The sequence below is a fragment of the Dendrobates tinctorius genome, unplaced genomic scaffold, assembly GCF_039654945.1.
Source record: "Dendrobates tinctorius isolate UK_male_01 unplaced genomic scaffold, ASM3965494v1 ptg000314l, whole genome shotgun sequence".
Classification (NCBI taxonomy): Eukaryota; Metazoa; Chordata; class Amphibia; order Anura; family Dendrobatidae; genus Dendrobates; species Dendrobates tinctorius.
Genome location: NW_027361981.1, coordinates 1116053 through 1141317, shown reverse-complemented (window position 1 = coordinate 1141317; position 25265 = coordinate 1116053). Strand labels below are relative to the sequence as shown.

The 25265-nt window shown below is 48.2% G+C and overlaps 1 protein-coding gene across 11 annotated transcripts in view; it reads left to right on the top strand.

The window, feature by feature from the left end:
- PDS5A (PDS5 cohesin associated factor A) overlaps nt 1-25265 on the top strand; it is a 219225-nt gene that overhangs the window by 172165 nt on the left and 21795 nt on the right. For 9 of the 11 annotated variants that reach the window (XR_012227056.1, XR_012227057.1, XM_073561102.1 and 6 more), the window contains exons 29-32: nt 1794-1856; nt 3099-3244; nt 18086-18191; nt 23201-23553. Coding sequence is in view for 9 of the 11 variants with exons in the window: in XM_073561102.1 (XP_073417203.1) it covers nt 1794-1856; nt 3099-3244; nt 18086-18191; nt 23201-23553 (668 nt within the window). In the remaining 2 variants the exon portion in view is untranslated. The remainder of the gene's footprint in view (nt 1-1793; nt 1857-3098; nt 3245-18085; nt 18192-23200; nt 23554-25265) is intronic. The other 2 variants (XM_073561104.1, XM_073561106.1) reach the window with 1 other exon arrangement.

Here is a 25265-nt window from a genome sequence, read left to right as displayed (position 1 = left end):
AGATCCAGCCAGTCCATAGCATCTGTAGCATCCAGAAAAAAGTGAATTTTGTTCCGGGCCTCGACCCGCAGCTTGGCCGGGAATATCATAGAATATCGGATACCTATGGCCCTTAGACGTTTTTTGATGTCCATAAATTTAGCTCTCATACTTTGGACTTCTGGCGAGAAGTCAGGGTAAAAAGAAACTCTGGAGCCATCAATAGAAAGGTCAGGATGTTCCCTTGAGTATCTAAGGATATTATCCCTGTCCCTATAGTGGAGAATTTTAGCCAAGATAGGCCTCGGTTGGTAACCAGGAGGAGGAGGGCGGGTAGGAACCCTGTGAGCACGTTCCACAGCATATAAATGAGTTAGATTATCAGTTCCTATTTTCTCCTTAATCCAGGCTTCGATAAAAACAGTAGAATTTTTGCCTTCATAACGTTCAGGCATGCCAACAATGCGGACGTTGTTCCGTCTAGACCTGTTCTCTAGGTCATCAGTTTTGGCCCACACAGCAACCATATCTCTTTTAAGTTCTTTATGATGCTGCGCTGACTTAGACACAGTACCCTCCACAACTCCGACTCGTTTCTCAAGTTGCCCGGTTCTGTCTTTAATGGTGTGCAGTTCATGCCTCACATTTTGCATGGATTCTTGTAAATAACCCAGCTGAGTGAGCACAGAAGAAATAGCAGACCCACACTGCATAACTGCTGTCAGCACATCTTTGATAGTAGGTTCAGTTGGCATTTGCAGCTGCAGTGCTTGGAGCTGGCTTTTGTTATGCTCCACTAGTTCTCCCTAGCTGGCTGCAGCGTCCTGCTTCTCCCGACCTCCAGAGCCTGTGGCCTCCTCCTCTCCCCTCTCTCCCACCTCCGGATCCATACCCTCACCTGCAGACTCCAGCTCTTCATCTGTCTCCTGGAGGGACTCGCGCTCTGCCTCCTCCACTCTGGCAAAGCGTCTCAGCCGGGCTGCCACCTCCCTGTTCCTGGCCTCACTGTCTGCAGCTGCTTCCTCCAGAGCACGCACTGTTAGCAGCGCCATCTTGGGACCCAGGCCCCAGCTCATTAGTCACTCTTCTCTGACCTTTTTTTCGCATGATTTAGGGCTAGAGGCTGAATGTCTCTGTCCAGCGGCACCCACAGGTCTCAGGAATGCACACAGATTAGTTACTGACCGTGCTGTGGGGATATAATGGCAGTAATCAGTAGCTGTGTGTGGGAGCTCAGCAGACCCACGTCCTCCTCACATGCTGCTAGGCCACGCCCCCCACCAGTGCAGTTGTTAAAGTGTTAGTAATGTCATTACATAACAGGGCTGGCGACTTAAGGCCCCTTTACATTTAGCGATGCACTAGCGATCCCGACCACGATACGACCCAGTCAGGATCGCTGGTGCATCGCTGAATGGTCGCTAGTGAGCTGCCAAACAGGCAGATCTCACTAGAGATGCTCGGTGGTCCCTCTTACCTTTCAGATGCGGCGAGGGTGTCCGTCTTCCGCCTGCGTCCATGGCCCGCTCGTCGGCGCCAGTAGGAAGCCGACGACGAGAAATGGACCAGGCCGATCTCGCGCGATCACCGATAACCAGCGGGCGGAGCCGGTCGGAGGTAAGTATCACATGTAGCGTTATCGCTAGCAATATCGCTGCTGCGTCACAAAATCGGTGACGTTTTAGCGATACTGCTAGCGATATCACTGTGTAAAACCCCCTTGACGTTACACACTTTCTTTGGTGGAATATGCTGTACATTTTTTCTCACTTGTAACTTCTGGAGAATATAACAGGTAATTCTGTTCCTTGCAGGATTTATGCAATGATAAGAGTTACATATCTGAAGAGACGCGGATACATCTGTTAACGGGAAAGGTAACATTTTAAAGTGTTAAATGTCCCCTTTTTGAAGTGTAAAAGATCATTGATCACCGTCGGCATCTGCCTCCAACACCTACAGTCTGAGCTTAGGATTGATCCATGCTGACAACCCCTTAAACGCCTCTGTCAGTCTCTGCTGAAGGCAAAGCTTTCCGCTACCATGTTGGTGCTCATTTCCCAGAAAATGGCAACAAACCATATATTTTTTTTTTTAATACAAAGTTTCACTTTTTTTTTTTTTAAGACATTAACAAAGCCCCCCCAAAAATTACAAAAGTCTGGTACTGGTATTATCAGAGTGACTGGAAAAATCAACTTGCCAGGTCATTTTTCCTGCTAACGAACACCATAAAAATGAAACACCCCAAAAATAATGGTAATTTTGGGCGGAAGAAGGGCGAGGATGTTTCAGTATTTCACTTGGAATTTTGTTCTGCTTTTTTTATGTACAATTTATGGTAAAATGTTTGGTGTTGTCCAAAACAACAACTCATTCTGCAAAATAAGAATCCCTCATATGGAAAAATATGAAATTAATTATAATTAATTAAATTGAATATTAAAGACTATGACAATTTTCGTTTATGCTCCTTTTCCTCCTTTTTCAAACAGATTTTAAGGGTGTGTGCACACGCTGCGGATTCTGCTGCAGATTGATCCGCTCGGAGTTTGCAAAATCTGCAGGTAAATCCCGCAGGTCAAAAGACCTGCGGTTTATCTGCGGATTAGCCTGCGGTTTTGCCCTGCGATTTATCACCTCTACAATGGTAAACGGCAGTGGAATCCGCAGAAAGAATTGACATGTCAATTCGTTCTGCTGATTAGAAACTGCAGCAAATCCGCATGGAGAAATCCGCACCGTCTGCACTGCGGTTTCCATTTCCGATAGGATATTATGGTACAGTACAACGCAGCAGAAACTGCTGCGGATCCGCAGGGCCAAAACCACTACGGATCCGCAGCGTGTGCACACACCCTAAGACTCATATAGTCTTTAATAGATCAAGGAATTGCATAAATAAGAAGTTAAAATCATTAAATTTGCTTCTGTGGAAGGTTTTGAGGCTGCACTACCCTCACCTTGCTTTACTCGTGGTTACCTATGAGGACCGCAATATAATCAGATATTCTGAGATTGAAATAAAATTGTGTAAAAACATATATTACAAATGTACTGATGGGCAAATGTTCTTCACGTATTTCATGGTTTTCACACCTTTTCTTTTTCTCTTTTAGCCAAAACCAACAACAGTCCTAGGTGCTCTGAATAAGCCTCTTTCTGCAACCGGCAGGCGGCCTTATCACAGGAGCTCTGGTCCTGATGCTGTAAGCAATACAAGTGTCATTTCAGAATCGGACCCTACTATTCTTATACGGCAAAGGTAGAACAAAGACACTTTACTAATAACCAAGTATCGGCTAGATTCTTAAAAGATTTTAAGGTTTTACCTGTGTACCGCAAAATAGAGATGCTGGCACTGTATTAGCCACAGAAATCTATACAAATAGCTTTTTATGAAAAATAGTATTTTTTTTGCTTTTTCCTCAGTCCTTTATTTGTGTCTCTGTGCTCAAAAACACGCAAATACAATTTTTCAGGGTTGCCCTTAAACGTATAACCACTAAAATAGTTGTGGCTTTTATTACGTAAAGGTATTTATAACATTTTTACCTAATTAAATATGGTGAACAGGGAACTGTTTGCTTAACAGACTGGGTATATGTGAAGAATGGAGGGTGTTGTAAAGGTAAGGGGCCCAATTCATCAAAGCTTTTATGCCATAAAAAGCTTGGAAAAGTCTCATAAACTTGGCACATCTCAAGACTGCGATTTTTGGCATTTTCACCCTATTTTTTGCCCTGCTCCAACAATGTGAGCTGGAGCTAAGCCACAAATTTTCAGGGACTGTGTGCACGCCACTCTTTTTGCTCTCCTGATTCATGAAGAAGCGTATGCCCTTACATACAGTGCCTTGCGAAAGTATTCAGCCCTATGGAACTTTTCAACCTTTTCCCACATATCGTGCTTCAAACATAAAGATACCAAATGTAAATTTTTGGTGAAGAATCAACAACAAGTGGGACACAATTGTGAAGTTGAACGAAGTTTATTGGTTATTTTAAATTTTTGTGGAAATTCCAAAACTTAAAAGTGGGGCGTGCAATATTATTCGGCCCCTTTAACTTAATACTTTGTTGCGCCACCTTTTTCTGTGATTATAGCTGCAAGTCGCTTGGGGTATGTCTCTATCACTTTTGTACATCGAGAGACTGAAATTCTTGCCCATTCTTCCTTGGCAAACAGCTCGAGCTCAGTGAGGTTTCATGGAGATCGTTTGTGAACAGCAGTTTTCAGCTCTTTCCACAGATTCTCGATTGGATTCAGGTCTGTACTTTGACTTGGCCGTTCTAACACCTGGATATGTTTATTTGTGAACCATTCCATTGTAGATTTTGCTTTATGTTTGGGATCATTGTCTTGTCGGAAGACCAATCTCTGTCCCAGTCTCAGGTCTTTTGCAGACTCCAACAGGTTTTCTTCAAGAATGGTCCTGTATTTGGCTCCATCCATCTCCCCATCAATTTTAACCATCTTCCCTGTCCCTGCTGAAGAAAAACAGCCCCAAACCATGATGCTGCCACAACCATGTTTGACTGTGGGGATGGTGTGTTCATGGTGATGAGCTGTGTTGCCTTTACGCCAAACATATTGTTTGGCATTGTGGCCAAAAAGTTTAATTTTGGTTTCATCTGACCAGAGCACCTTCTTCCACATGTTTCGTGTGTCTCCCAGGTGGCTTGTTGCAAACTTTAAATGACTCTTTCTCCTTCGACTCATTGGGGGACACAGAGACTGTGGGTGTGTGCTTCTGCCGTCTGGAGGCTGACACTAAGTATACAAAAAAAGAGTTAGCTCCTCCTCCGCCGCATACACCCTCGCCCCCAGACCGGGCGTAACTCAGTTTTTTGCTTAGTGTCTGATGGAGGCACACGCAGTCTGGAGCTCCAGACTAGATTTTTTTTTTTTTTTTTGGTCTCTTTCTATGAAGATAAGATAGGGGCGACGGATCCTATAGAGAGGGTCCGATCTCCCCAAATCATCAACGGGCGACCACGTGTGAGTAGCCCTCCACGTGTTTTCTCTCCCGCACCGAGGGACACATCTGGGACTTTTCCCCAGACAACCATTTTTCTTTGTTATTTTTTCTAAAGAGGTGGCAACGCATCCTGATAAGAGGATTCGGTTCCCCATGAACCCCAGCGGGCGAGCACGTGTGAGTGATCCTCCACGTTGTTAATCTCCTGCAACGTGGGAATGCATTAATGCCCCTACCACCCCTAGGTAGGAGACCAGGGGTGGTCCTGGAGGCGGAGGTGAGCCAAGGGAGCGAAGCGTCGAAGACTGGTGCAGTAGCCTCCCCCTCCCGGCCCAGGGATGGGGTTGAGAGCACCACAAGCCCACGGCGCAGAAGCCACAGGGGGGCTCTCTTGTTGGGTGGCTCTCTTGTTGATGGGCGTGGAGTGCGGCCAGAGCCCCGCCGGCGGCCGCGGCCCCCGCTGTATGGTGAGGCCCGAGATTCCGCCCGCCCGCCGGCCGACTTTCGGGGGTAGCCGGAAGCCCCGCCCACTAACTTCCGGGGGCGGAGAGCGGCGGGCGCGCTCAGTTACCGGGGAGCTCCTGCCCTCCTCCCTCGAACGCCGCACGTGTAGTGCGGCCAGAAGCCCCGTCGGCGGCCGCGGTCCCCGCTGTATGGGGAGGTCCGGAGTTCCGCGCGCCCGCCGACTTCCGGGGGTAGCCGGAAGTCCCGCCCACTAACTTCCGGGGGCGGAGAGCGGCGGGCGCGCACAGTTACCGGGGAGCTCCGCCCCCTCCCCCTCCTCATTTCTCGCGAAGTGCGGCCGGAAGCCGCCGCCTATCTCCCGGAGTGCGCCGCAAGCGCCCCGGCGACTAACGCCGCACGCCCCGTGGAAGAGACGCAAGGTGGACATTACCGGTGGGTGAGTGCAACCCCGTTTCGAGTGCCGCACTAGTGGTCAAGGAAGGGGTTATCCTCCTCCGCCTACCCTACCCTGCAATATGTCTGGCAAAGGGAAAGTTCATTCTTTCCTATATGCTGTTTGTGTTTCCTGTGGGGTCAGGCTGCCTAAGGCGCAGCCGGATAAATTTTGTGAAGCCTGCGAGTCGGAGCGAGCCCAGGAGCCCCCCATTGTTGCAGAGCCCAGAAGTCAGGACCCCCCAGAATGGGCGGTGTCTTTATCACACTCTATGATGTCCCTTACAAGGGCAATTGAGTCTCTTCGAGGCCCGGGCAGGGACAAGGATGGTGGTCTGCCAGCGGAAGACAGCTCGTCCACGTCTCAGGACCCTCCGACCGTTAGAGGCCGCTCCAGCACCAGACAAGCTCATGGCAAAAGAACTCGTTCCCCGTCGGCCGGACCCTCTGGGGCTTCGGCGGCGGGTATTAGGGCATCTCGTTCCCCGTCGCCGAGCTCGGGAAGCGAGCAGGATGAGGGCGAGGAGGAGGGAGAGGAGGCCTGGAATCCAGAAAGCCTGGGATACCAGGACTCGGTGGACAGCCTCATTGAGGCAGTCAACCAGACATTAGAGATCGAGGACGATGTGTCCACGGCCTCAGGTCACAAGGTCTCCTTCAAGAAGACCAGGCGACCGCATAAAGGTTTGCCACGCATCCGGAGTTCGAGGAGCTAGTCCAGAAACATAGGGAACACCCGGGTAAGCGTTTTGCAATGCAAAAAGCGCTGCAAGCAAAGTATCCGTTTCCTCCTGAACTCCATAAAGGATGGGTGGAGTCGCCAGTAGTGGACCCACCGGTATCACGTTTGGCATCAAGATCGCTATTGTCGATACCCAGCGGTTCTTCTATCAAGGACCCAACTGATCGCCTTATAGAGGGGCTTGCCCGCTCGGTGTATGAGGCAGCGGGGTCGGCCCTGGCCCCCTCCTTTGCGGCTACTTGGGTGGCTAAGGCCATGGTTTCATGGGCGGACGCTCTGCATAATGCCCTCCAAAACAGAGATCTGCCTGCGGAGGTCTTGGAGGTTACAAATCAGATATCAGGGGCAAGTGATTTTCTCGTCAGCGCCTCTCTGGACGCGGCCGAGTGTTCTGCTGTGGCAGCAGCAAATGCGATCGCCGTTAGGCGAGCATTATGGCTGAGATTGTGGAAAGCGGATTCTATCTCCAAAAAATCCTTGACCTCATTGCCTTTTCAGGGCAATCTTTTGTTCGGTGAGAAGCTTGATAAGCTTATCTCAGAAGCCACGGGGGGGAGGAGTAGTTTACTCCCGCAGCAGAGGACTTGGCCAGCATTCAGGCACACACAGAGGCGTTTTCGGCCCTTTCGTAACCCCTGGAGGGGGACTTCGGCCAGAGCATCCACCTCCGCAAATGATGGTCAGATTAGGGAAAGGCAAACCTCTTACAGAGCCAATCCGCTGGGCAGAGGCTGAGGTCGTTTGCCCAGAACGAGGGGTGCCAGATCCCAAAAGCCTCCAGCAAAATGACTCGAGGCGCTCCGTACCTACGGACGACAGAGTGGGCGGACGCCTACTAAGGTTCAGCCACGTTTGGGTCGCAGTGGCACGCGACGCTTGGGTGGCAGAACTGATATCGTCCGGGTACAAGATAGTTTGTCGGACTCCCGCCACGGCGATTCTTTCATTCCCGGTTTTCCGGAACAGTATCGCAAGCAGAGGGTTTGTTATAGGCCATAATGACGCTACGGCGCAACGGGGTCATTGTCCCAGTGCCGAAAAGCGAAGAGACACAAGGTTTTTACTCCAACCTGTTTTCGGTCCCCAAAAAAGACGGGACAGTAAGGCCAGTACTAGATCTAAAAATCCTGAACAAATTCATCAGAGTCAGGCGGTTCCGGATGGAATCCCTCCGTTCGGTCATTGCAGCCATGGATCCAGGGGAGTTCCTGGCCTCGATCGATGTGCAGGATGCATATCTGCACATTCCGATTTTTCCTCCACACCAGAGGTTCCTGCGTTTTGCGATCGGAGGGCGACATTTTCAATTTGTTGCTCTGCCCTTCGGTCTGGCCACTGCTCCCAGAGTCTTTACGAAGATAATGGCGGTGGTTATGGCCATCCTGCATGCTCGGGGCATAACGGTACTACCTTACCTGGACGACCTGTTGGTAAAGGGGCCGTCGTTTCAGGCGTGCCAGGAGAATGTCAGTATCACGCTGGATACCCTGGCCCGTCTAGGCTGGTTGATCAATCGGATCAAGTCGTCCTTGGTTCCAGCCCAAAGAATCGTGTTCCTAGGCATGATTTTCGACACCTCCCGGGGGCTGGTGATCCTCCCTCAGGACAAGGCGCGAAAAATCAAGCAAGGAGTACGGAACCTTCTGCAGCCGGGCACCAGATCCATCCGGTACGGCATGAGTGTGTTGGGCAGAATGGTGGCGGCGATGGAGGCAATCCCGTTTGCCCAGTTCCATCTCCGTCCGCTTCAGCATGCGCTCTTGTCAGCATGGGACCGGAGGCTGCTGTCTCTCAGTCATCGGTGCAAGTTGTCTCCGCTGGTCCGACATTCACTCCTCTGGTGGACTCGCGACTCGTCCCTGGTCCAGGGGAAACCTTTTCCCCCGGAGCAGTGGTTGGTGGTGACGACCGATGCAAGCCTGCATGGTTGGGGAGCAGTTTTCCAGAGTCACACAGCCCAGGGGCGGTGGTCCATTCAGGAGATAATTCTCCCGATCAACATTCTGGAGATACGGGCAATACGATTGGCCCTGCAACATTTCCAGTGTTTCCTGAGACACCGGCCGGTGCGCATTCAGTCGGACAATGCTACAGCAGTAGCATATGTCAACCATCAAGGGGGCACGCGCAGCCAGGCAGCCATGCGCGAGGTCGGGCTGGTACTGCGTTGGGCAGAGAAGAACCGCGTGGTAATTTCAGCGGTGCACATTCCGGGAGTCGAAAACTGGGCGGCAGATTTTCTCAGCCGACAGAGGGTCGCGGCAGGGGAATGGTCCCTGCACCCCGAGGTTTTTCAACAGATCTGCCAACGGTGGGGGACACTGGACGTGGACCTTATGGCATCCAGAGAGAACGCCAAAGTACAAAGGTTCGTCGCTCGATCCCTCGACCCGCAGGCAATCGCAGCAGACGCTCTGGTGCTTCCGTGGAGCCAGTTTCGTCTCCCGTACTTGTTCCCCTTCTACCTCTGCTTCCAAGAGTCATCAGAAAGTTAAGGAGAGAGAAGGTTCCAGCAATTCTGCTGGCCCCAGACTGGCCTCGGCGGGCCTGGTATGCAGATCTGGTTCAGCTAGTGGTGGACGTACCCTGGCGTCTCCCAGATCGGCCGGACTTGCTGTCCCAGGGGCCGATCTACCATCCGAACTTAGGGGCCCTGTGTTTGACGGCGTGGCCATTGAATCTTGGCTGTTAACACAGGCAGGATTCAGGCGCGATGTGGTAGCCACGATGGTGAGTGCCCGAAAGCCTTCCTCGGCGAGAGTATATCATCGGACTTGGGAAGTTTTTTTCCGTTGGTGTAGGGATCGCGGAGTGGCTCCTCTGGTTTTTTCGATCCCCAACGTACTGGCTTTTCTGCAGGCAGGGCTGGACGCAGGATTGGCTCCGAGTTCGCTCAGAACGCAGATCTCGGCTCTGTCGGTGCTTTTCCAACGAAAGGTCGCTTCGGTCTGGCAGGTTAGGACGTTTATGCAGGGGGTCGCACATTTAGTACCCCCCTATAAGGCGCCGACGGAATCATGGGACCTGAACTTGGTGCTCAGGGCCCTTCAGGAGGCTCCTTTCGAACCGTTACAAGAGGTTTCCTTACCTTACCTGTCCAGGAAGGTCGTTTTTCTGGTAGCTATTACGTCTATTAGGCGGGTTTCGGAATTGGCGGCTTTATCTTGTAAACCGCCGTTCCTGACCTTTTATAAGGATAAGGTAGTTTTAAGGCCAGCTCCTCCCTTCTTGCCGAAGGTTGTCTCTGCATTCCATATCAACGAAGACATTGTCTTACCCTCGTTTTGCCCGGCACCGGTGCACAGGGTAGAAAAGGCATTGCACACCTTGGATCTGGTAAGAGCTCTTAGGAGGTATGTGACAAGGACAGCTCCTTTCCGCCGGACAGACTCTCTATTCGTGATCCCAGAAGGGCGGCGGAAGGGGCTCGCTGCGTCCAAAGCGACTTTGGCCAGATGGGTTCGCCTGACGATCCAAGAATCTTATGAAATTAGTGGCACGCCGGTTCCGGCAGGGATCAAGGCACACTCGGCTCGAGCAGTGGGTGCCTCATGGGCACTGCGACACCAAGCTTCAGCGGAACAGGTGTGCAAAGCAGCTACCTGGTCCAGCTTGCATACGTTTGTCAAACATTATAACGTACATACCCAGGCATCCTCGGATGCAAGCCTGGGAAGAAAGATTCTCCAGGCAGCAGTTGCGCACCTCTAATCAGGGGCGCAAAATAGCATGGATTGAGTGAGCTAAGATCCCGCCCAGGGACTGCTTTAGAACGTCCCACAGTCTCTGTGTCCCCCAATGAGTCGAAGGAGAAACATGGATTTTTGTGAGTACTCACCGTAAAATCCTTTTCTCCGAGACGCTCATTGGGGGACACAGCACCCACCCTACTAGCCAGTTGGCTTTTGCTTATTTTGAGTTATACAAATCCTTATGTAATGATCAGGGTGGTCCCTTTTCCAGACGTATAATTTCTTGCCTGAATTTAAGGCGCATTCTCCTACTGCTTATGCACTAAACTGAGTTACGCCCGGTCTGGGGGCGAGGGTGTATGCGGCGGAGGAGGAGCTAACTCTTTTTTTGTATACTTAGTGTCAGCCTCCAGACGGCAGAAGCACACACCCACAGTCTCTGTGTCCCCCAATGAGCGTCTCGGAGAAAAGCATTTTACGGTGAGTACTCACAAAAATCCATGTTTTTCCCGTCTCCCATGATGGCACACATGAGAGAGGGGATCCGCCCAGTCAGGACAGGAACCCTACAGAAGATAAAAGGGCGGTACCTCTCCCTAACTTCAGTTGGGTTTCCTGTCCTGACAGGGACCCGTGTACTGAAGACGTACCTGCCCCTCTCTCGTGCCGGCGTGGAAGAACAGGCAGGGTCCTGGGCGCCGTGCGTCGGGGGAGGGAAGCGCCGTCCGCGGGTCCCCCGGGGGCTCAGCGTCCGAGCGGGCGCAGGAGCACCACGGCCTGGGGTCCTGGGGCTCTGCCGTGGCTGCCGCGCCGCCCTCTCCCCCTCTGCCGCATCCAGGAGCGTCGGAGCGGCCACTTCCAGGTCGCGCTCCCCTGACGTCACACGCGCAGGGCACGCTGGGAGGGGGCGTGCCTGCGTGACTTCGGGTGGCGGCGCCGGCGATCCAAGATGGCTGCGCCCATAGCAAATAACGCCGGCCGGCGATAGGAGATCCCGGCGGCATGGCGGGGGGGGAGGGGCTGGGGGGTAACCGGAGGAGGCGGAGAGTGCAGTGGATCCCCCTTACAAAAGGGGGATGACCACAGAAGACGCACTCATGCCCAAGGCTTCATGATGGAAGTGGGGCAAGACAAGCAGCGTCAGCAGCAGCGTCAGCAGCAAGACCTCTCGCCAGATGCCAGGCCGAGCCGCCAACATACTAGGAGCAGTCGCTCGAGTGGTGGGAGCGGCAGTCATAAACGCAGTCGGCATGACTGAAACGTCCAGGAGAAACGTCACGAGTGCATCTGAGGAGCCTCCGAGATCGGTACCCCTGATTGACAGCGGTGGTGAGTGATCTACGTAAATGTCACCCTTATGGTAACAGGGTTCCATTTTCTCTGTTTGAGCACTAGGGTCGAGGAAGGCCAGCAGCAAAACCAAAAATAGAGAATGCGCCCTATGTAAACACCCGCTGGCAGATCAGTGGCAGAAAGACCTCTGCGCTGACTGTATAAATAAAACTATACAGGAAGAGACCCCTGATTTGGTGACTAGCCTTAAACAGTTAATTCAGCAGGAGGTGAAGGGTTCCCTAAAGGCAGCCCTTAAAAAGAAAGATAAAAGAAATCGTAGAAGAAGCTCCGATTCAGAGGCCTCGCCAAGGCAGAAGGGGCGGGATAGATTCTTGTCCCCCTCCACCGCCTCTTCCTCTACTCAGTCCTCAGAATCCTCCTCGGACAGCGATATAGGCGGCCGTCCATGTTTCCCAACAGAGGATGTGGAAAAACTGGTCAGAGCGATTAGGGCTACAATGGGCCTTAAAGAGGAAAAAGCTCCCAAATCATTAGAGGATGTAATGTTTGGAGGACTGGAGGAAAAACGAAAACGTACCTTCCCTGTAAATGATAAAATAAAAGCACTAATTGACAGGGAATGGAAAAAAACGGAGAGGTCAGGGGGCTTACCTTCCGCATCAATGAGGAGGTACCCTTTTGAGCAGAAGGATTCAGAAGCCTGGGAAAAAGTCCCAAAAATTGATGGGGCCGTAGCCAGATCCTCAAAAAAGGTATCCCTACTATTAGAGGACTCTGGCGTGTTGAAAGACCCGCTTGATAAAAAAGCAGACGGTTTCCTGAAGCACATCTGGGAAGCTTCAGCAGGTGGATTGAAACCAGCGATAGCTGGTACCTGTACCGCTCGTGCCCTCATGGTCTGGCTGCAACAAATAGAGGACCAGATCAAGGATAGAGTTCCTAGGGACGAAATTCTGGCTAATTTGACACTGGTGCACGGAGCAGCGGCTTTCCTAGCAGATTCCTCTGCAGACTCCGCAAGATTGACAGCTAGGGCAGCAAGCCTGTCAAACGCGGCCAGACGAGTCCTGTGGCTTAAAGGGTGTCCCGGAGATTTACCATCAAAGCATAGGTTATGTTCCATTCCATGCGATGGCCAATTCCTCTTCGGGAAAAAACTAGAAGAGATTTTGGAACATGCGGGGGATAGGAAGAAAAGCTTTCCTCGATTTCCGGGAGAACCTAAAAAGCAGCCCTTTCGGAGGAGGAGATTTAACAGGGGTCGTCCTCCGGGAGATAGAAAAAGCTGGGACTTTAAAGAAAGAAGAGGATCGGGCTATATGTTTAAAGGGCCATCCACTTCCTCCAAAAAATCTCCCCAATGACATTGGGCCGGAGGTAGGGGGAAGGCTTTCTCTCTTCCTTTCCGCCTGGGCAAATATCTCCCCCAGTACATGGGTCCTAAATATAATCAAGGACGGCTTAAAAATAAAATTCATCCGTCCGCCCAGACATACCTTCATAATGACACCCATAAGGAAAGCCCAAGAGCAACAGCTGGCCCTGGAGACGGAAGTCTTGGGACTAGTGAAAAAACAAGTCCTACAGGAAGTCCCAGTGCAAGAAGAAGGAAGGGGGTTCTACTCCCCCCTCTTCTTAATACAAAAACCAGACGGCTCTTGGAGAACCATTGTCAACCTGAGGAGACTCAATCAGTGGGTAGACAATTGCTCCTTCAAAATGGAGTCAATCAACACGGCTACAAAGATCCTGTTCCAGCATTGCCTCATGGCAGTGATAGACTTAAAAGATGCCTACTATCACATCCCAATTCATCAGGAGTATCGAAAATATTTGAGAGTGGCGCTCTATATCCAGGGGCAGGTGAAACACTACCAGTACGCAGCCCTTCCATTTGGCCTGTCTACAGCCCCCAGAGTGTTCACCAAAGTGATGGCCGAAGTAATGTCTTTTCTGCGTTCCAGGGACATAGTGATCGTCCCATACCTAGACGACTTTCTGGTAATAGGGAGGTCGGAGTCCCACTGCACACATCAAGTGAAGGAAGTGATAGCAATTCTAGTAGGACTAGGATGGATAGTAAACATCCCCAAGTCAAGGATAACCCCAGTAAAAGAGCAATCCTTCCTAGGGTTGATATTGGACTCCGAGCAACAACGCTGCCTCCTACCAGAGAGCAAAGTGACCAAGATAAGAGGCGTAGCTCGCATAGCAATACAAAGGCCAAATATGACACTGAGGAACGCAATGTCCCTTTTAGACTCGTTGACATGCATACCCGCGGTAGCGTGGGCGCAGTACCACTTAAGGCAACTACAGTGGGAAGTTCTGTCAGCACAGAAACAATTAAAAGGGCATTTAGAAGGCAAACTATGTCTCTCAGTGGCTGTAAGAGATTCCCTGGTCTGGTGGACTGTAGAAAAGAATCTAACAGCCGGTGTCCCGTGGCAAAAACCAGTCGAGGACATCATTACAATAGACGCGAGTGCCACAGGATGGGGAGCACACCTGAGATCCCACTCAGTACAGGGGACCTGGTCCTCGCTAGAAAGGGATCATGGTTCAAATGTAAAAGATCTATGGGCAGTGGAGAAAGCCGTGAGACATTTCCTTCCCTTACTTCGGGGCCGCCACACCCGGGTCATGACGGACAATCAGGCAGTAGTAGCCTACATCAATCACCAGTGGGGAACGAGATCTCGGGGCCTCATGCAAATATCAGATCTACTCTTCCAGCTAGCAGAACAACATCTGTTATCCATCACCGCACTGCACATAAAGGGGGCAGAAAATATACAGGCAGACTTCCTGAGTCGCAGGCATCTGAGACAAGGGGAATGGTCCCTAAACCCCCAAGTCTTCCAACAAATAGTTCAGGCCTGGGGCAAACCAGAAATAGACCTGTTCGCTACCGCACACAACCGGAAGGTCAGGAAGTTCTGCTCACTAAACCCAAGGGAAAACCCCTTCGCAGTAGATGCCCTACAAATACCCTGGAAGTTCATCCTGGCCTATGCATTTCCCCCGATAACAATGAATCCCAGTGGTGGTCAGGAAAATCAGGGAGGATCGAGCGAGAATAATTCTTATAGCTCCGTTTTGGCCGAGAAGGCCTTGGTTCTCTCTTCTGAGGCTCATGTCAGTGACAGATCCATGGATACTACCGGAGATTCCAGACCTGCTCTCCCAGGGACCTGTGGTCCACTCTCAGGTGAAGGGCTTCCATCTAGCAGCCTGGAATTTGAGAGGGCGCTACTGAGTCGCCAGGGATTTTCTCCAGGGTTAGTCTCCACCCTGTTGAAAAGTAGGAAACCTATAACATCCCAAATCTACGGCAGAACGTGGAAAAAGTTCCTAGACTTCCTGGGGGAACCCTTGGGGGATGTAGTGCCAGTGGAACCTATCCTAGAGTTCTTGCAGTCGGGGCTACAACTGGGGTTCGCCACTAACACACTCAAAGTTCGAGTCTCAGCTTTGGGGGCCCTATATAACTGCAACTTAGCAGCCAATAGGTGGGTGTTCCGATTCATAAAGTCCTGTGGCAGGTCAAGGCCGGTCATTATCCCAAAGATACCACCCTGGGACCTCAACCTAGTCTTAGAGGCCTTAACCAAAGACCCCTTTGAACCACTACTAGAACTGTCACCAAAGCTACTTACACTTAAAACTGTCTTACTGGTAGCCTTAACATCAGCCCGAAGAGTCAGCGACCTTCAAGCTCTGTCGTTATGTCCTCCATATACACAGATCTTGGAGGACCGAGTGGTTCTAAGACCAGACCCGGCCTATCTCCCCAAGGTAGTCCAAAAGTTTCATAGGACTCGGGAGATCTCCTTGCCATCTTTCTGTAACAATCCTAGAAACCCTGGGGAGCAAAAGTTCCATACATTAGATGTAAGAAGAGCCATATTACAATATATGTCAGTAACTAGTCAGTGGAGGAAAGATCAGTCCATTTTTGTAGCCTTTCAGGGTAGTAGAAAAGGGCACGGGGTAGCTAAGAGTACCATTACCAGATGGATCAGGGAGGCCATTATGTTATCCTACTCCGCAAGTGGCGCTCCGGTTCCAGAAGGCATCAAGGCTCACTCCACCAGAGCCGTGGCTACCTCCTGGGCAGAGAAGGCTGAGGTATCAATTGAACAAATTTGTAAAGCCGCTACTTGGTCCTAACCTTCCACCTTTTTTAAGCACTACCGACTTGATCTATCTTCCTCTACTGACCTAACCTTTGGTAGAAGGGTGCTGCAAGCGGTGGTCCCTCCCTATGGTGTCTTATTCTACAAAAGTCTCTCGTGTGCCGTCATGGGAGATGGGAAAACAGCAAGGTTACTTACCGGTAGCCGGTTTTTCCGGAGCCCATGACGACACCTGTATATTCCCACCCTTTTCACTCCTTTGGTGTGCACTATAGTTTGGGTGTTTTTTTAGTTAGATATAATGTGGTGATAGTTTTACCATGTGTACTAACCCGGGGGGCGCCTCATGCTCTGTAAACCAACTGAAGCGAGGGAGAGGTACCGCCCTTTTATCTTCAGTAGGGTCCCTGTCCTGACTGGGCGGATCCCCTCTCTCATGTGTGCCGTCATGGGCTCCGGAAAAACCGGCTACCGGTAAGTAACCTTGGTGTTTTATGGATATCTTTGAGAAATGTCTTTCTTCTTGCCACTCTTCCATAAAGGTCAGACTTGTGCAGTGTATGACTGATTGTTTTCCTATGGACAGACTGTCCCACCTCAGCTGTAGATCTCTGCAGTTCATCCAGAGTGTTCATGGGCCTCTTGGCTGCATCTCTGATCAGTCTTCTCCTTGTTTGAGATGAAAGTTTAGAGGGATGGCCGGGTCTTGGTAGATTTGCAGTGGTATGATACTCCTTCCACTTCAATATGATCACTTGCACAGTGCTCCTTGGGATGTTTAAAGTTTTGGAAATCATTTTGTATCCAAATCCAGCTTTAAACTTCTCCACAACAGTATCACGGACCTGCCTGTTGTGTTCCTTGGTCTTCATGATGCTCTCTGTGCTTCAAACAGAACCCTGAGACTATCACAAAGCAGGTGCATTTATACAGAGACTTGATTACACACAGGTGGATTATATTTATCATCATTATTCATTTAGGACAACATTGGATCATTCAGAGATCCACAATGAACTTCTGGAGTGAGTTTGCTGCACTGAAAGTAAAGGGGCCGAATAATATTGCACGCCCCACTTTTCAGTTTTGGAACTTCCACAAAAATATAACATAACCAATAAATTTCGTTCAACTTCACAATTGTGTTCCATTTGTTATTGATTCTTCTTGGGGCGGCATGGTGGCTCAGTGGTTCGAATCCCACCAAGGACAACATCTGCAAGGAGTTTGTATGTTCTCCCCGTGTTTACGTGGGTTTCCTCCCACATTCTAAAGACATACTAATAGGGAATTTAGATTGTGAGCCCCATCGGGAACAGTGATGATAATGTGTGCAAACTGTAAAGCGCTGTTAGCTCTATATAAAAATAAAGATTATTATTTATTATTATTATACTTCACCTAAAATTTACAATTGGTATCTTTATGTTTGAAGCATGATATGTGGGAAAAAGTTGAAAAGTTCCAGGGGGCCGAATACTTTCGCAAGGCACTGTAAATTAGTAGGGTCCGGCTGCATGTAGTTCTGGAAATCTAAATAATAATTTTTGACCATATTCATTATCTTTGTCTGCCAGCAGAGAGGCAAGTATGGAAATATTGTGTAAACAAGCAAACTACAAAAACTAGTAGCTACACTTCCCTTTGGCCTCTACAAAACAAGGATGGAGAAGTAGGTTAATGGGCTACTCCCAAAATATGAAGTTCTCCTCTAACCATTATGTAGGGTATAAGTTAGTGATTGCTGGGGGTTGTGCAGCTGAAATCTCTGGAGATCTGGAGGATCAGGCTCTGCAGTGTCTTCTACTGAGTGATGCAGAGATGCACCTGCTGGCGCTTTGCTCCATTCATTGGGACTACCAGAGAAATCCAAGTTCTTATTTCTGGCAGTCTCATAGGTCAGACTGCCAGAAGATAGGGGCTAACTTTATGTTTTGGAAATAATCCCTTATTTAGCAGCGAATGTCCACCAGGTTGTGTTGTCCATGCAGCTGAGTCTCCCAACAAACAGTCTCCTACACAATACTTGTGCACCTGCCATAGTTGATCAGCGTAGGTGATAGGTCAGTTGCTGTCCTTCCTCTCCTATGTCTTAGGTATGCCATATGGTGTGTATTGTGTCCTGAGACCGCACGAAGATGCTATTAAACAGGTTGCGCTCCTGTATAACAAATCCTTGTTACGCAATTGAAAATAAAATAACATTACAATGTTTTAAAGGTTGTCGTACTATATACTATTAATATCATATTTAATATAAAGAAAAGTGACGCATTTCCTTCAGATTAGTATTTATGTAGTGATGTATTTGCACATAAAAAAGCAAAGCTTTGTGTACAGTTTGTTCATTTCTCTTTAGGGATCAAAGTTCAGAAGTATCTGAAATTGGTGTAAGCGAAAATGAGGAGCATCCAGTGAGAATGATCTCTGTCACTCCAGTAAAGTGTGACGCTGTGAAGAACAAGGTACAGTGACATCACTGCTTTTATTGTTATAGTTAAAGGGAAGCTGCACCATGTTTATGCTTCCCAATTTGCAGGCAACATAACATGGGGGCAAAGACCCTGATTCTAGTGCTGGGTCATTAACTGGGATTCTTTAATAAACTCAACGATTTATCTGCTGCAGCCCTGCTAGTTCTCTCAGCTCTTTCTAACCCCTCCTGCAACATTGACCACTTAATACCTATACTGTACATAGACATAAAGCTATCAATCAGCTGTGGCAGGAAGGATGGCCAGGGTTCATAAGTATCAAGGACTACATTGCGCAAGGTCCTATTTGAGAGGACTAGCAAATTTTGTAGCAATTAAAACAGTGTTTAACAGTGTTTAACCAAAACTACAATAGAAGCCCAGTAAGTGCATGTGCACACTGTGTATCTAGAAGGCGGCGTAGCAGCCGAGTTTTCCCATGCAAAGCTGCTTCAGGAAAACGCACACTGTCATTTTCTGCAGCTGCCTTTTTGGAAATTTTTGTCATTGTTCTTGCAGCAGTTCTGATTCTGTCATCTTCCATTGTGTACTGTGACGTAAAAAGTGCAGGTGGATTCTAAGCCCGAAAAAGCTTGTCACGTCATTTAACTGCTTCTGGGTTTCCTAACCCTGAAACGATTACAAACATTACATAAGACGGTCTCTCTTGTGGCGGAATCAACGCAGAATCTGCCTGAAAAAGACATTGTCGCATCTAGTCTAAGTGGCCCGGAATTGTGATTTCTGCCTCTAGTTTTGCTGCATAAACCCGGTAAAAGATTCTCTTTTCATGGTGCAAAGTAGGTTCTTTTCTTGTTAATACCAATTGGGGTCAGAGGACCGTGAGTATGCGCCCTGTCACTATGCGCTTCAATTCCAGGTTAAAAAAAATGTGCTTCCTCCACCTGTTGGGCTATCTCTCTTGTTCTTGGATACTAGACAGCTCAGTTTTAGCCTGGTGTCGCAAATATGACCTCTCTCACGTCATCTGTTTTTTCCTTCACCCAAGGGAGGTCGCACCACACAGTTCACAGTAGTGAACTTCCCTGTGGATGCTATCTCTCCAAGGGTCACCAGTCACCTGAGGCTATTGCTGCAGTGTGGTTTTGAACACAACACAATCGTGACAGGTCACCAAAGGGGTCATTCCATGGGCGTCCAATGTCGGACTTGTGAGTATAATTCCTACAACCACCTCTCCCACCTATTTTAGGTGCCTGAGAAAGAGGTATGGGAGCTTGACACGTGATCCAAACATACGACCAAATGATGCTGGGTCCAATCAAGGAAAACACAAATGGGTGCCAGATTGCGCTGGTGAGCACAGCAGTTAGCAGAAGGAAACAACAGGAATAGAAGTGACACTCCTGCCTGGTAAAAAAAAATCTTTAAGGCATGTTAGCCATGTTTAAAAACAGAATAAACACCTGACGCGTTTCTGGCGCATACACAACGCCCTTGGCAATCTCACCTTTTTTAGTATTTTTTTTTGTTATGTTTTACCTAGGCGATCTCCACCTTTGGGTCATTTATTTTAGTTTGAGACCACCTTTTTGTGAGGCTTGCCATCATCTTACGGCACGTTTTATGCCAATTTCCATAAGCTTTTTTGCTGTTAGAGAACTACTTGTCAGTCCCCAATTTTTCTTTCCGAGCATCCTGCGCGGTCAGCTGCACCACGTGTTGCATCATCTCTCACGGATAAGTCTAAACTTTCATCTTGCGCCCTGGGTGACTCTCTCTCCTGACCCTCCACTTATATAATGCGGGAGGGTCGCTTTTCCTGAGCCTTTTTCCTCACTTCCAACCATGGGCTCACTTTTCCTGCTGATTTGTATGCATCTCCAAGACCTCCAGCTGCCCATCTATCCCCAGCATCACTGACTTGTCACTTGTGGACTGAACCTTTCTGGATCATAGGCCCCATCCCATGTTACCCCTACTCTCAAAATCACAATGGACCCCTATCTTATTTGACCGCATGTGACAAACTCTTAACATGCGGTCCCCAAATTCTCTCTGCACCTAATGCCGTAACCCACCCTTATCACTCACTACTTCTCCCAGATGTCTGATCCCCCTCAAGAGGAGAGTCTTCCTGAGTTTGTCAGGCCTTTGACCCAGGCCATAGGTAGCATGGCCATCCTCTCCCAATCTATGGTTGATTCCCTGGAGTGTTTGCCAACCCAGCTAGTTTCCTCTTTCATAAAGCTTGAGGATCTTACACCCTCTCCACACATGCTCTCACAAAAGGCATAAGATCTCTTCCCACAGATGGTCATCGACCTTCCCGGATCCACATTCAGAGCCACAGACGAGAAAATTGTTTCTTTCCTTTCCCAGCCTAAATCTCCAGGGTAGATCTCTGAGTTCTAGCAGGATTCTAAGTTGGCTTCATCTATGCAGAACCTTCTTTATTAGGGCACCCTCCAGGTCAAGGACAAGTTTGCATCTCTTTTCCTGAAAGTGGTTTTCTTTTGTTTGCATCACCAGCAGCAGGTCACCTTTACCAACTATGAAGACTTTGACTGTATGCTTGTCATACAGTGAACACACTCAGATGGGGCATTCCTTAAGCAAGGTATGTGCCTTCTTCCCCTTTACTGAAGAATGGGATGCCAAATAGTCTATATGCTTCTCTGTTGATTGCCAGGTAGCTTTTCTGTCTACAGCTACTACCTTGACTATTTCTCATGCGGCATCCCTCAGTGATTAGCTGGATAAGAAGATTGACTCACTCTGAAAAGCGGCCTTTTCAAAAGCAGGTTCCCCTTCTGTCCTGCCTTTGCGGTGTCTTTGGTCAGTAAAGACTGTATGCCAAGGGCTAAGCATCTTAAGTAGGATTTCTCTTCTGGATATCCTAAGGAGAATTTTCTTGACCTTACTTCTCTTTTGCTGCATTAAAAAATGTTTTTATGAATATTTTTTTGTCAGCATAACCTGCAGTCTGCTTTGCATCCAATTCTGTGGCTGTTTGAAGAGCCACTTAGTTCAGATGCTGATCCAGAGGAGACTGACTCTGGAGAAAGTGCTTATATAAGATCAACAATTCTACTAGGTGCACAATTGCTCTGCTTCCTCAGAAATGTAGACACTCTCATCCTTCTAAGCTTTACCTAAATTTTAATTCCTTCTGTAACTCCTCTTCTCGCAGAGATGACCAGAAGTCCTTCCAAGTCCAAGCAGCCCTCTTTCAAGACTATACCTTTCGGGTACACCTGTCACAAGGTTGCAAAGGTCTCCACTTCCAGGTCCCTCAATGCATAAAGATTTTCAGCCACTTGAATCCCTTCCTTGAGTGGAAGGACGTCTTTTTTTTCTTCAGAGAGATATGGATGGCTAACGTGGAGGACACCTGTGTCAAAGAGTAGGTGGTGTCTTTGGGTTTCAAGATTAAATTTGCCTACTTACTCTCCTAAAGGATCTATGCTTATTCCCCTCCGAAGGTTAAACATTGCGTGTTTGCATTATTCTGAGCCATCCATGACCTTCAGCTCTAAGGGTCATTGTTCCTGTTCCATACAAGGAACATTGCTGGGAATACTACTCCAACCTGTTAAGTTGTCAAGGGAGGCAACCTATTTGCTTTATTGCACATTTTTTTCATTTCCAGTTTGTCGCACTCACCTTCAGACTAGAGACAGCTCTCAGGGGGTCTTGACGAACGTGCCCTAACTCCTGATGAAGCTCCTCTGTGCCAGAAGGAATGCAGTCATTCCTTATGTCGACAGGAGAAAAACTTGTCCAGTCTCCAAATCGGTTCAAACTCCTTGCATCTATTTAGTTGGATCATCATCTGACAGAAGTCATGTCTGATGCTTTCCCAGCGCCTGGAATTTCTGGACATGACTTTCGGCATCCAGTTATCTAGTGGAACCTTAAAACATCAACCTTGTTCCAGGAGTCTTCTTTTGAGCCTGTTTGCAGCACATTTCCAAGGTTCCTTTTGGTGAAGGTTTCAATTCTGGTGGTCATAACCTCTATTTACTGTCTTTTCCTTCAGAACTCACTTCTTTCTTCTCCATCTGGACAAGGTGGTCTTAGGTCCCTTATATTTCTTTCTTCTAAAGTTTTTGTCTTTCCCCATCAAAGAGGACATTATACGTTCTCTCCACCATCTATATCTGGTCAAGACAATTAGGGCCTGCCTATCTTTTTCAGTTTTGGAAGTCTTCCAGCTTTCCAATTTTCTTTTTTTGATCCCTGATGGACCGCCCATGTGCTTTTCGGCGTCTAAGATGACATTTTGAAATTAATCAGGTTGGCTACCGTAGAAGCCTACAAGGCCAATAGCAAATCTCCACCCTTTAGATTACAGCTCAGCCTACAAGGGTCATCAGGGCCTCCTGATAGATCAGGCACTAGGCCTTTGTTTTTCAGATCTGCAAAGCTGCTACCCGGGCTAATGCCAGCATATATGGCCTATGCTGGGTTGGGGCACATGATACTGCAGGCCATGGTAAAGCTGCTGCTTTTTCCTTCCCGTTTGAATTTCTTTGGAATGTCCCATGGTCTTCTATTCCGCAATGTTGACAACAAGAAAATTGGAGTTGTATTCTTTCCTTAAAATCCCTTTCTAGTTCAATACATTGGGGGACACAGCTCCCACTCTGTTCCTTTTTCACTTGTCCTGGATTCAGTTCTGGTTGCACTGTTCTTTTCTTCCCGGGGTTCGGGTCATATTGGTTCCTGGTTGTTTTTTTTTTGTGTGTGTGTCTGTCACTGAATTTTTACTGTTTGCTGTCCTATTACTTTTGGCACTAAACTGGGCTGCCTAGCATTTGAGGATAGGGAATAGCCCACCAGGCGAATCCAACACTTTTTATTCACCTAATGTCAGGTCTCCTAGAGCCACGGTGTTTTACCCACAATCCTGTGTCCCTCAATGTATTGAATAAGAAAGGAATTTTGCAGTAAGTGCAAAAAATTTTTTTTTTTTTTTTTTTTTTGTAGATGGGGTTTTTCTTAGTCCTTTGTTTTACACATGCATTTTGTCTCAGGAGGTTATTTCAGATCAGATAACTTCTCCAATTCTCGGGCCTGAAAAAGGAAAAAAGAGGCCAGCAGCTTCCACGGGGACCGAAAATATCAGGAAAGAGACTGAGGAGATAAAGACAGATGCTGTGGTGCCAACACCACCACCCAAACCTAGAAGAGGCCGGCCGCCAAAGTCAGAGTCTCAGGGCAGTGCAGCAAAGCGTGATGACTCCAGCAAGACGTCTGGACGAGGACGCAAGAGGGCAGCGGCCAGTCAAGAAGGTGCTGCGGGGATGGAGGCAGGCAATGCAAAGGTACCAAAACAGCAAGATGTAACAGCCAAAAAAACAGCACAAAGACAAATGGATTTACAAAGGTAAATGAGTCAGTTTACAAAGAAATTTCATAGAATAGAGTTTTCAGGAATTGGAGTACAGGCTCTCCCTCTGAGACCAAGGAGTGACAGGGACCTACAGTTGTGGCCAAAAGTATTGACACCCCTGCAATTTTGTCAGATAATACTCAGTTTCTTCCTGAAAATGATTGCAAACACAAATTCTTTTGTATTATTATCTTCATTTAATTTGTCTTAAATGAAAAAACACAAAAGAGAATGAAGCAAAAAGCAAAACATTGATCATTTCACACAAAACTCCAAAAATGGGCCAGACAAAAGTATTGGCACCCTCAGCCTAATACTTGGTTGCACAACCTTTAGCCAAAATAACTGCGACCAACCGCTTCCAGTAACCATCAATGAGTTTCTTACAATGCTCTGCTGGAATTTTAGACCATTCTTCTTTGGCAAACTGATCCAGGTCCCTGATATTTGAAGGGTGCCTTCTCCAAACTGCCATTTTTAGATCTCTCCACAGGTGTTCTATGGGATTCAGGTCTGGACTCATTGCTGGCCACCTTAGAAGTCTCCAGTGCTTTCTCTCAAACCATTTTCTAGTGCTTTTTGAAGTGTGTTTTGGGTCATTGTCCTGCTGGAAGACCCATGACCTCTGAGGGAGACCCAGCTTTCTCACACTGGGCCCTACATTATGCTGCAAAATTTGTTGGTAGTCTTCTGACTTCATAATGCCATGCACACGGTCAAGCAGTCCAGTGCCAGAGACAGCAAAGCAACCCCAAAACATCAGGGAACCTCCGCCATGTTTGACTGTAGGGAGCGTGTTTTTTTTTTTTTTGAATGCCTCCTGTAAACTCTATGTTGATGCCTTTGCCCAAAAAGCTCTACTTTTGTCTCATCTGACCAGAGCACATTCTTCCAAAACGTTTCAGGCTTTTTCAGGTAAGTTTTGGCAAACTCCAGCCTGGCTTTTTTATGTCTCGGGGTAAGAAGTGGGGTCTTCCTGGATCTCCTACCATACAGTCCCTTTTCATTCAGACGCCGATGGATAGTACGGGTTGACACTGTTGTACCCTCGGACTGCAGGGCAGCGTGAACTTGTTTGGATGTTAGTCGAGGTTCTTTATCCAACATCCGCACAATCTTGCGTTGAAATCTCTTGTCAATTTTTCTTTTCCATCCACATCTAGGGAGGCTAGCCACAGTGCCATGGGCTTTAAACTTCTTGATGACACTGCGCACGGTAGACACAGGAACATTCAGGTCTTTGGAGATGGACTTGTAGCCTTGAGATTGCTCATGCTTCCTCACAATTTGGTTTCTCAAGTCCTCAGACAGTTCTTTGGTCTTCTTTCTTTTCGCCATGCTCAATGTGGTACACACAAGGACACAGGACAGAGGTTGAGTCAACTTTAATCCATGTCAACTGGCTGCAGGTGTGATTTAGTTATTGCCAGCACCTGTTAGGTGCCACAGGTAAGTTACAGGTGCTGTTAATTACACAAATTAGAGAAGCATCACATGATTTTTCGAACAGTGCCAATGCTTTTTTCCACCCTCTTTTTTTATGTTTGGTGTGGAATTATTTCCAATTTGGCTTTAGGACAATTTTTTTTGTGTTTTTTCATTTAAGACAAATTAAATGAAGATAATACCAAATAATTTGTGTTTGCAATCATTTTCAGGAAGAAACTGTGTATTATCTGACAGAATTGCAGGGGTGTCAATACTTT